Genomic DNA, 12,274 nt, shown 5'->3' with positions numbered 1-12,274 from the left:
ATTTTTAAGACCTAATGCAACTTCCAATTAGATTATAAATCCAGCAATTTTGTTTTACTAATTATCCTCCTTGGCACAACTTCTGTTTGTGAGCAAGGCACACTTAATTTGGTCATATTTTTGTCTGGCTCTAGCAGTGTTGGTACAGGTGGACTTGGCAATTGGAAAAACAAAAGTGAGGCCATGTGGTTGACATTTCCTCAGCTGTGCATCAGAGTGTCAGGGGATGACTTTTCATTTTTCAGATAACATTAGCGGAATTGTGTGACATTTCATCAACACTCTACTTATCTGTGACTTTTCAATCATTTTTTCATGTTTTCTGCTGGAAATTATTTTGAATGGATTAGTTAGCCTTCAAACCAATCATACCTGGCTAATAAAGATTGTGTTTTTGTTTCTTCCACTTCCATTAATTTGAATGAGAGTTTGTAATGACAGGTAGACTTTATGTATTCCCTTTTGCTTATTTCCCTTGTCTTGCTATAACTCTTGATATTAGCAGGGCAACAACAACACCACTCTGTAGGATTTATAGTATTAGAGCTGATCTAGCAGCAAAGAATCCTGTGGCACCTTATAGACTAACAGATGTTTTGTAGCATGAGCTTTCGTGGGTGAACACCCACTTCTTCGGATGCAAGCAGTGGAAATTTCCAGGGGCAGGTGTGTATATATAAGCAAGCAAGAAGCAAGCTAGAGATAACGAGGTTAGATCAATCAGGGAGGATGGGGCCCTGTTCCAGCAGCTGAGGTGTGAAAACCAAGGGAGGAGAAACTGGTTCTGTAATTGGCAAGCCATTCACAGTCTTTGTTTAGTCCTAAACTGATGGTGTTAAATTTGCAGATGAACTGGAGCTCAGCAGTTTCTCTCTGGAGTCTGGTCCTAAAGTTTTTTTGCTGGAGGATGGCCACCTTAAAATCTGCTATTGTGTGGCCAGGGAGGTTGAAGTGTTCTCCTACAGGTTTTTGTATATTGCCATTCCTAATGTCTGATTTGTGTCCATTTATCCTTTTCCTTAGAGACTGTCCAGTTTGGCCGATGTACATAGCAGAGGGGCATTGCTGGCATATGATGGCATATATTACATTGGTGGACGTGCAGGTGAATGAACCGGTGATGGTGTGGCTGATCTGGTTAGGTCCTGTGATGGTGTTGCTGGTGTAGATATGTGGGCAGAGTTGGCATCGAGGTTTGTTGCATGGGTTGGTTCCTGAGCTAGAGTTACTATGGTGCGGTGTGCAGTTGCTGGTGAGAATATGCTTCAGGTTGGCAGGTTGTCTGTGGGCGAGGACTGGCCTGCCACCCAAGGCCTGTGAAAGTGTGGGATCATTGTCCAGGATGGGTTGTAGATCCCTGATGATGCGTTGGAGGGTTTGAGCTGGGGACTGTATGTGATGGCCAGTGGAGTCCTGTTGGTTTCTTTCTTGGGCTTGTCTTGCAGTAGGAGGCTTCTGGGTACACATCTGGCTCTGTTGATCTGTTTCCTTATTTCCTCATGTGGGTACTGTAGTCTTGAGAATGCTTGGTGGAGATTTTCTAAGTGTTGGTCTCTGTCTGCGGGGTTAGAGCAGATACGGTTGTACCTCAGTGCTTGGCTGTAGACAATGGATCTTGTGGTGTGCCCGGGATGGAAGCTGGAGGCATGAAGGTAGGCATAGCGGTCGGTAGGTTTTCGGTATAGGGTGGTGTTAATGTGACCACCACTTATTTGCACCGTGGTGTCTAGGAAGTGGACCTCCCGTGTAGATAGGTCCAGGCTGAGGTTGATGGAGGGGTGGAAGCTGTTGAAATCGTGGTGGAATTTTTCCAGAGTCTCCTTCCCATGGGTCCAGATGATGAAGATGTCATCAATGTAGCGTAGGTAGAGAAGGGGCGTGAGTGGACGGGAGCTGAGGAAGCGTTGTTCCAGGTCAGCCATAAAAATATTGGCATATTGTGGGGCCATGCGGGTGCCCATAGCGGTGCCACTGATCTGGAGATATATATTGTCATTAAATTTGAAATAGTTGTGTGTGAGGATAAAGGCACAGAGCTCAGCAACCAGTTGTGCTGTGGCATCATCAGGGATACTGGTCCTGACAGCTTGTATTCCATCAGTGTGTGGGATATCTACACCAGCAACACCATCACAGGACCTAACCAGATGAGCCACACCATCACCGGTTCATTCACCTGCACGTCCACCAATGTAATATATGCCATCATATGCCAGCAATGCCCCTCTGCTATGTACATTGGCCAAACTGGACAGTCTCTAAGGAAAAGGATAAATGGACACAAATCAGACATTAGGAATGGCAATATACAAAAACCTGTAGGAGAACACTTCAACCTCCCTGGCCACACAATAGCAGATTTTAAGGTGGCCATCCTCCAGCAAAAAAACTTTAGGACCAGACTCCAGAGAGAAACTGCTGAGCTCCAGTTCATCTGCAAATTTAACACCATCAGTTTAGGACTAAACAAAGACTGTGAATGGCTTGCCAATTACAGAACCAGTTTCTCCTCCCTTGGTTTTCACACCTCAGCTGCTGGAACAGAGCCCCATCCTCCCTGATTGATCTAACCTCGTTATCTCTAGCTTGCTTCTTGCTTGCTTATATATACACACCTGCCCCTGGAAATTTCCACTGCTTGCATCCGAAGAAGTGGGTGTTCACCCACGAAAGCTCATGCTACAAAACATCTGTTAGTCTATAAGGTGCCACAGGATTCTTTGCTGCTTCTACAGAACCAGACTAACACGGCTACCCCTCTGATACAGAGCTGATCTAGTTGGTTTACACTGCATAAAGAACTGTGTTAGTGCATGGTGGTATGACAGGCCTAGAGTTGTCCACCTTGCAACACTTTTTGCCTGTTTACTTAAAAAAATTCTGTGTTGAGGAACAATGTTTTAATCTAGGTCAAAACTGACATTTGAAGGTCTTGATCTATATTAAAGCAGTGCTCCTGAACACTGATGTAGATTTGTGTGTCCACAAAAGCAAGGGGATAATGTTACAATACAGACAACCCTAAACTTTCCAGAGCTCTGAAGAAGAGCTCTGTGGAACTTGAAAGCTTGTCTTGTTCAACAAGTTGGGCCAATAAAAGATACTACCCACCTTGTGTCTCTGAATACTATTGTCTTTGCTGGGCTAATGTTGATGGCTGCTGCAAAACATGAGAAACAGGCAAAAAGGGAGATGTACATTCTAAGTGTTACAAATACACACTATAACATGGGCATCTCAGATTGTGTTTTTTATTGTACTGTAGAGTGGGGCCTCGTGGATGTCAATAGTAGATTTTGACTGTTGTGTGAGTGACAACTGTGTTTAAACACGGTCATTTGCTAGCATGGCTTTCCTGACCTGTTGGGATCGGATTTTTTTCCCCCAGGGAGACATGCTAGACAAACTGTAAATATCTTGAGATAGAACTTCTCTGTGTTGGCCTTACAACACTGTTTAAAACCCATTTTAATGCTGTTTATGCCCATCTCATCTCCAAAATGTATCATGTTTACGTATCGGGGCACAAGACCAGAGCTATATCAGGATGTCTGAAGATGGTTATGACATTGTCTGGGCCAATCGGCATAGGCAAGACCAAGTCACATTAAAATCTACTATGTTTAAATGTCCTTCTTAAACACTCTCTAATAATCCAGTCACATTAAAATGTGACTGGATTACTAGAGTGTTTAAGAAGGACATTTAAACATAGTAGATTTTATGGAATAGATTGTGCCTTAAACTTGGCTGTAGCTAAGCCGTTCTACCAACCACTGGTCAAGCAAACTGAACTAGAAATAATTATGTTGAAACAGAATTGTTACTAGTATAGCGTCAACAGTAGTATGAATAAGACTGTTAGTTCTGCTGCTTCAGAGTGGATTTTCAGGTAAGAGAAGGAAAAAAAAAAAAAGGATGGAAATCCGTGTTTTCATATAGTAGGGAGATGGAAAATAACCTTTCAGTAGTGCAAATACAAAAATCATGATACACATACGTTCCAGTTAAACAATCCTGCCATGCATTGCTCCCATATTTATCTGTGGTGTCTTGAAGACCTTTTGGATAAATGTGTTGATACAGTAATTCTCTTTTCATACTGTTCCATAGTATGACTGAGAATTGGCTTCTTGTGTCCAATAATCTTTTCTTCTGAATGGCTAAGCCAATTTTTATAATATGCTATAGAGGTGATTCTGGCACTTGAAACTGTAGTAAAGAACAGAATTATCAGATACATAGATGAACACAGTATGTTGGGGAAGAGTCTAACTACATTTGAAAAGGGGAATCATGAGTCAACAGGCATGTGGACAAGGGTGATCTCTTGTATAGAAGCCTTTGACAAGATCGCACACCAAAGGCACTTAAGCAAAGTAAGCAGCCATGGGATAAGAGGGGGAAGATCCTCTCATGGATCAGTAACTGGTTAAAAGGTAGGAAACAAAGGGTAGGAATAAATGATCAGTTTCCACAGTGGAGACAGGTAAATAGCAGGGTCCCCCAAGGATCTGTACAGGGACCAGTGTTGTTCAACATATTCATAAATGATCTGGAAAAGGGGGTAAACTGTGAAGTGGCAAAGTTTGCAGATGATACAAAATTGCTAAAGACAGTTAGGTCCAGAGCTGACTGGGGGTATGTCTACACAACGAGGAAGAACCTACAGTTGGCCTGTGCCAGCTGACTTGGGCTCACAGGGCTCCTGCTGCGGGGAAGTTTCACTGTTGTGTAGATTTCTGGGCTCAGGCTGGAGCCCAGGTTCTGGGACCTTCCCACCTCACAGGGTCCTAGAGCCCAGGTTTTTCTTTCATTATATGTACCCTGTGAAGAGTTACAAAAGGATTTCACAAAACTGGATGACTGGGCAATAAAATGGCAGATGAAATTCAGTGTTGCGTAATACACATTGGAAAACATAATCCCAACAATACATACAAAATGATGGGGTCTAAATTAACTGTTAACACTCAAGAAAGAGATTGTGGCATTATCGCGGCTAATTCCATGTAACATCTGCTCAATGTGCATTAGCAATCATAAGCTAACAGAAGGTTAGGAACCATGAGGAAAGGAATAGGAATATTTTCTGTCTTATTATCTATCTCCTTGTGACATCTGTGGTGATGACTCTAGCTCTAAACCACCCGCAGCCCATTTGCAGACACAGAGATGCGCAAAAATAAATATATATTAATGCAGATATGGAGTCTGCAGACACTCAAATGGAACATTACACATGAATATCCCCATTGTAGTTTACAGGGCTGCTTGTGTGTCAAGTTCAGCACTTGCCTAAGTTTTTTTTGGGACTGGAATCTTAGTGATTTTTTTTTTCTTGTAGAGGAATTAGTTTACAATAACAATATCCAGTCATTGACACAGCGTGAAAGAAAACCCTAGGGGCGCTTTTCTCTAACATTAATTGTTCTCTATTTTATATAGTATAAATAGCATGATATAGGTCGGGGTTGACAACCTTCGGCATGCGGCCTATCAGGGTAATCTGCTGGCAGGCCGCGAGAAATTTGTTTACATTGACCGCCCCCCGCAGCTCCCAGTGGCTGCAGTTTGCCGTTGGGGCTGTGGGGGCAGTGCCTGCGGATGGTCAACCTAAACAAAATGTCTCGCGGGCCGCCAGCGGATTACCCTGATGGGCCGTGTGCCAAAGGTTGCCGACCTCTGATATAGGTTAAGAGTAGAGGATACTCTGAGTTACAGCTGATTTACAAGGTGTATGTTTAGGGGTCACTTGAACCACTACCAAAATATGGCTACCTCTTGAATGTAGTAACTTCCTAATGGTTGGAGCAATGTTACACTACAGAAAATTTGCATGTAAGTGGGTATATAGGATATAAAATCTTCAGCTTTCATCACTCTGCAAAACAGATTTGGAGAAAAATGTGAGTTTTATTTCTTAAATATTTTTCTGTAGAGAGCCCAGTAAGAACAGTTTTTAGCTGTATGAGTGGATCCTGCTTTGTCTTGCTGTAATAGAAACACCCCAACTTTACTTTGTAAAGAGTAGGATTAAGATATTCTATTCAAAGCCCTTTTTGTTTATTTAAAAAAAAATAAATACAAAAAACTCCAAGGGTTTAGTTTCTTTCCACCTTCTGTATTCGTGTGGTGACATCAGAGTCAAGGAAGAGATGCCTGCTTCTGAAGCTATGTTTTCCCAGAGTTTTTCAAGTCTGATTTAATACCAAATGCTCTACTAGACTAGTTAAAATCAAGTAAGTATACAGCCAATATTCCTAACTTCAAGTACAAAAATGATACATGTATACAAATAGGATTAACAGATTCAGTAGATCATAACCTTTACAGAGATATGTTAAAAGGCATATGTAGCATAAAACATTCTAGTTGTCATATATACATTCATAAGCATATTCCATAAAGCCTTATGGGGGGGGGGGCACCATCACTGTGTGTATCAACATTGTGTAGGGAGCTATGAGACCATCATAGGTGGGAGGGATAGCTCAGTGGTTTGAGCATTGACCTGCTAAACCAAGGGTTGTGAGTTCAATCCTTGAGTGGGCCATTTGGGGATTGGTCCTGCTTTGAGCAGGGGGTTGGACTAGATGATCTCTTGAGGTCCCTTCCAATCCTAATGACCTATGATTCTATGAATTTGATCTGTTCATCTTCTTTCTCTATTGAGGAAGGTTTGGCAGGCCATTAAATGACTGTAGTAACATGATATAAGTCACTTGACACAAATCTTTTCTTGCACTCTTTCATATGCTTGGCAACTCTTGGGCATTATGGGCAAAAGTGAGAAATGGTGTAGTTGATTGAACACCGATTTAGTGCTAGAGAAGTGGTTCTTGGTAATTAACTTTGAGTTTTTCATTACTTTTTTTTAGTTTTCTGATTCTAAAAATTCTGTAGATATTATTTTCCCTTTGTCTGTCTATTCCCTATGTATCAAGCCAATCAGCTTGTGGTGGTACTAAATGTTAGAAATTTATAAAGAACACTAGCAACCTGTCACATGTTGCAAGCAAACACACTTCTTTACTTGTGTTATTAATAACACATTAAGGGATAGAATTTTAAAAATTCAATTAACCTGTCAGTTTATGCTCATTTACTCCTCCTAGACTCAGGATGCTAGTCTCTTCATTTACTTTCTGTATTTCTGTTTGGCTGAAAAATGTTACTTATAGAGTCTTCATGTTTGGGTTTCAAACACTGTGGGGTAATGATCTTTTGATTAAAGATAACTATTTTCACTAGAAAAATGTTTTAAATACAAATATTTCTGTTGATCTTAGATGTTATGAAATTTGGGCGACATTTATGTTAAGGTCCGTTTAGCAGAAGAACATAGTTTATTCCATCAAATGCTAAAATAGAGGAAAGGAATTGTTGTGTGTGCTCACATTGCTATGCAATAGAAAGTGAAACCTGTCTTAAATGACTACTCAAGGGAACACAAATTGGGTTGGCCAATAGAGATGGTCTTCAGAGATAGTAAAAATGTACTGGAAACTCTAGGAGTATTTTAGAATGGTCACAGGGGGGTTGCTTATTGGGGGTGATCTTTAATGCAGGTTTCCCTTTATATCAAGGGTCATACATTATATTATTGTTTTTGGTGATGCCTTTTGGCAGAGGTTGATATGCATACTGCTTGGAAGGACCATTGGTGCAATGTTTGTGAAATTCTGTGTGTGTGCTTTCTCTACTTTTTATTTCCTTTGTACAGATCCGTCGAAGGCGCCTTGCTCGGCTTGCAGGTGGACCATCTTCCCAGCCCACTACTCCGCTTACCTCTCCACAAAGAGAGAACCCACCTGGACCACCTGTAGTAGTGCCAGCCCCAGGTCCATCCCACAATTTTGGCCTGAATGTCCATAGTATGACCCCAGCTACCTCTCCAATTGGCGCATCAGGTAGGCTTCAACTTAATCATTGAAGAATTATTTTGTGGTGGTGGTTGTGGTTATTCTATTGAAGATTTTAAACCTAGGATATGAGTGCTACAGGTTATTTCTGGTATAATTTGAAAGGAGTTGAGGAAATGGACACTTTTTGATGTTGCATATATTTAATTATTTTTTGGTAAACTATATACAGTTGTTTAGGTGAATGCATTAAAATATTTAATTTTCTGTTGGCAACCAGTAAAGGAGAGAGCTCTTCTGTATAATTTTTTTTTGGAGGGAGTTTTTATGGAGGGAGAATTGCAAATGCCTCTAAAACAAAGTTTACTCAGAGTTAAGTAGAGTGAAGTATATAATTATGTCTTCTGAGTATTCTGAACAAGAAACAGGGTTTTTTTCCCATCTGCCTTTTAGATTATCTAAGATTTTAAATAACTTTTTTTTTATTGATTTGGTTTCTAGCTGGACTTCAACACTCAGTCCCAAAGTCCAGTTTAGTTTCAGATCTTGCATTACTAGTGTTTGGTGCATTTGAATGATGCCTGTGGTGTCTCTATGTATTGTTTATAGGAGCAAAGTGTGTGAAGTCAATAAACAAAGGGAAAAACAGTTTTCTAACACTTCTGGAGGGTAAAGGTAGAATCCCCTTCAGTTACTACTCTTGGGAATCTAGGAGTCGGAAGGCTTGGAAAATGTCCAGGCCAGACTAATTTATTTATTTTAAATGAGCAGGTGAGAATGGGAAGAGGGAGCATGCTCTCTTGTTGAGACAGAGTTAATTATGCAATATTTACGTATAATCTGGATTTTGATCTAAACTTGTAATCACAAATTATATTTCATGTTTATAGTTTTATGAAATTAGAGGCGCTGAACTGAGGTGTTTTTTAATTTTCAGTATTTCAAAGGTGGTGATTTGCTGTTTTTAGCAAACTACTACTACAAGATCAGGGAGATGTTAAATAGTTGGGGGTAATGAAAAATATTTTTCTATGCCTGTGCAGATCAAACTAGCACATAACTTATTTGCATTGTGAGCCTTTGTCTAATGTGTTGGGTTTATGGTTATGTCCTTTGGAACATGCATTTAGTAAAGTCAACCTAGAAGGCTAGAAACCTCCTCCTTTTATTACATACAATCCTGTCTCAGGACTGGTTAGAACTCTGACTCCTTGTTATAGTGCTGACTTGTCATAATGAATTGTTTCTTACCTGTTCTTTCTACCTCCCATTTCTCTGCATTTCAGTCATGACAGAGTCATTATTAAAAGCATTTCCAGAGAAAAGCTAATTGCAGTTACAATTTAAAACAGTACACTGGCCTTATGATTAAAAAAAATGACACAGAAGCAAAGGTGATTTTAAAAAACAAAAACCCCACCTGATAACCCAGTATGTAACTCAGTAGGTATGGTGCAGAGTACATGTAGTTTGTGTGATGGTTCTTGGGATACCCAGGAGGACTGAGAGTCACCTTATTACCCTTTGCCTCTAGCACAAGAGAGACTTGCTTGTGTTTAACTGGGTACTGGCTCCTTGACATGACCAGCTTCTGTTAGCCAGCCAAACAATCTACTCTGGGCTATTCCAGCCCTTGCCTTGCCTTGCCTTGCCTTGCAGGTTAACAATAGATATGACCCAGTCCCTGAGTTCTTTTTAAGTGTTTCCCTGTAGTGTCCAGTACTTTATTCACTGAACACTCACAGAAATACGAGGTCTGCGGTCCCCAAGGGAGAAGTGTATACAACAGCTTGCCTGATTCAACTCAGGATCAGCACCTAGGTTCACACCACAGTGCTGAGATAAATTTATAGTGAAAACAATGTTTATTATCAAAGATTCAAGAGACAGTGAGTAAGGATAATGGAAACAAAGGGGTTACATATCAAATCACCATAATCGTCCTAGAGACTAATCTTAATTTACCAAGATAACCTCCTGTCTAAAAAGTTGTGTCATCCAAAGTCTTTTGCAGTGTCTTCCACCAAGGTAGGCAGAGATCCCATTTTCATGCGCTGTTCTTTTATTTCCTAGGTGAAGAATAAAGGTACACCTACTTTCTAGATATCTGTCTTGCTTCCTCTTTGTATCTCACAAAGTTCATTGTCTATACCCAGAGTCAGGATCACCAGCCATGTGATCTCAGTGTGCTGCTTCCTTGTTGATTTCACACACGCTCTCCCTCCCTCCCCTTAACTTTCTGTGTAAATGATTCCCCACTGTGTTAGCTTACAATGTTTAATTTGTATGTCAGAGACACAGGTGAATAAATATCTCGTCTGCCTTTGTATCAAGGCAGAGTTACAGACTTTAAAACATATTTTCAGTATACATATATAACTCCTTACAGAGTATCTGTACCTAGATTTCTCAATTATATTAATGACCAGTGTGACCCTGGCTTTCATTTAAGAACTCACATGACATTCTTTGGTGAACCAGAATATACATACCAGAATCAGGATATTCTTGTAACCCTCTTACCACTTGGCATTGAGAGATTCATGGGTCACAGTTTACCTGGAGAGGTCAGTCTGGCAAATTTATTAGTCTGTTCTAGACACCCATACCCTAGCGATGCATGAGCTGTTGGTTTGTCATGGCCAGAAGCATAAAATCACTAGTTAAAAGTACAGTGTCCACTTTCCATAGTACTGATTACTGAAACAATGTTCAATTTTTTTTTCCAGACCAGAATGAGGGGGTTAGATAGACCAGAAAATTGATGGTGGTTAGTGAGAGTGGTGTTGCTCAATGCTGAGCATCCACTATACGCGCTTCACATCAGCAAAGATTCATTTAAAGCTCTACAGTTTGCAGGAATCCCATAGCAGTGCTACACTAAAATGACTGCAGAGGATTTTAATTCATTTAGATATGAAGAGAGCAGCTCCAGCAAAATAATGTGTAAGCATCCCTTTGTGCGAGGAATTGCATACAATGGTGAGGTCAGAGCACAGGATCCATTTGGTGGAAAAGACTCTTATTACTTTGTCTCTATTTGGGAAGCATATTTAGAGATCCTGGAAATAATAAATAAAATAAGGGAGTGAGACGTATACAACGTATGTGTTCAGTGCAGTCAATATGTGTTTACAGTGTTTCCATTTGCACTTTTATTTTCAAGAGAGGCTGAGTTTTGAAGGTCAAATGTTTCATGGAGTACTTGTTCCAGCACAATGCAGGTGTGGGGTGTTGTGCAAATTATCTCAAGATAGAAAGTGATAGGCAAGACTGAGTCTAGGGGCCCCTGACCCATATGGAGTATTGCAGTGTGGCCACCAAGTTGCTTTTGTCTAATAGCAGGAGCAAGGCCCTGGGAGGCATGTAGAGCTTTGCATCCCATGAGCATGATGGAGGATCGTGCTTATCACCTCCATTTTCTGCTCACACGTCTACTCTCTCTCTCCCCCTGCATTGTCTGTAGGTAATGGAGTAGGTGCACTGGTGCCATTTGGTCTTGTCTACGGTAAGGACATTTGCACTGAAGTCACTAAATGGATGTTGTTTGCACAGGCACTGGACTGAAACAAAGCAGGGGTTACACCAGGACACCTTAAACCAGTCACGTAGTAACGTAAACTGCACTAATGTAAGGCTTGCTTTAAATTCGTGCAGCAGATTTACATAAAGCATTAGCACTGGGGTAACTACATGTAGTTACACTGTTGCCAATCTCCTTAATGTAAAATGAGGCCTCATGGGGTATACCTGATGTTTATGCTTCCTTGAGCTTGCATTTAGCCATCATCTGTGCTGGATTGCAACAGATTTGTGCATTTTGCAAGGACTTGCAGGATCAAGGCTGTAGCATGCATTCCATAATCGCTCTGCTTTCGGTGGGATTTATTTTTTCTCATCAATAAAATTGAATAATTTGTGAATATCTAATATTGACCAGTAGGCATTTCAGCAACATCTAGCTTGTTTTACAGGATCCCAGATCCCATTTTTCCTCCTCAATTCTAGAGAATGCTTAATTGGCTGAGAATGCTGTTAGAAATGACATGCTAATTGTCAGCTTCAGCCCTACATAGATTGTTAACCCACATTTACCACTTTCCTTTGTTTTTGTTCACAACTGTTAAAGTTACCATGTAAATTGTGGCAGGTGTGAGTTACATATTCCTTCTGTGTTTTCATACCACTCTACAGAGCACACTTGTCTCTTCAGCCACAGAACTGGGATGTTTTGTTAATCTTAGTTTAATCTTAGTTTAACTGTATTTCTGGTATACACGCTAATTAATAATACTTTGCATGTCTATTATGCCAGTCATCTAATGAGCTCAGAATACACTTCAGACACAAAACCTGTCTGAGGAAGTATTATATTTGTTTGCGTTTTGCACACAGGGAAATGGAATCAG

General features: G+C 40.6%; 1 protein-coding gene across 4 annotated transcripts in view; it reads left to right on the top strand.

Moving 5' to 3' along the window:
• Window positions 1-12,274, top strand: part of UBE4B (ubiquitination factor E4B) — a 66,369-nt gene that overhangs the window by 5,846 nt on the left and 48,249 nt on the right. For all 4 annotated transcript variants that reach the window (XM_039509247.1, XM_039509248.1, XM_039509249.1 and 1 more), the window contains exon 2: window positions 7,727-7,913. In XM_039509247.1, the coding sequence (XP_039365181.1) occupies window positions 7,727-7,913 (187 nt within the window). The remainder of the gene's footprint in view (window positions 1-7,726; window positions 7,914-12,274) is intronic.

This window comes from Mauremys reevesii, linkage group 21 (assembly GCF_016161935.1).
Source record: "Mauremys reevesii isolate NIE-2019 linkage group 21, ASM1616193v1, whole genome shotgun sequence".
NCBI lineage: Eukaryota > Metazoa > Chordata > Testudines > Geoemydidae > Mauremys > Mauremys reevesii.
The sequence above is the reverse complement of the archived record's forward strand: the minus strand, read 5'-3'. Positions and strand labels throughout refer to the sequence as shown.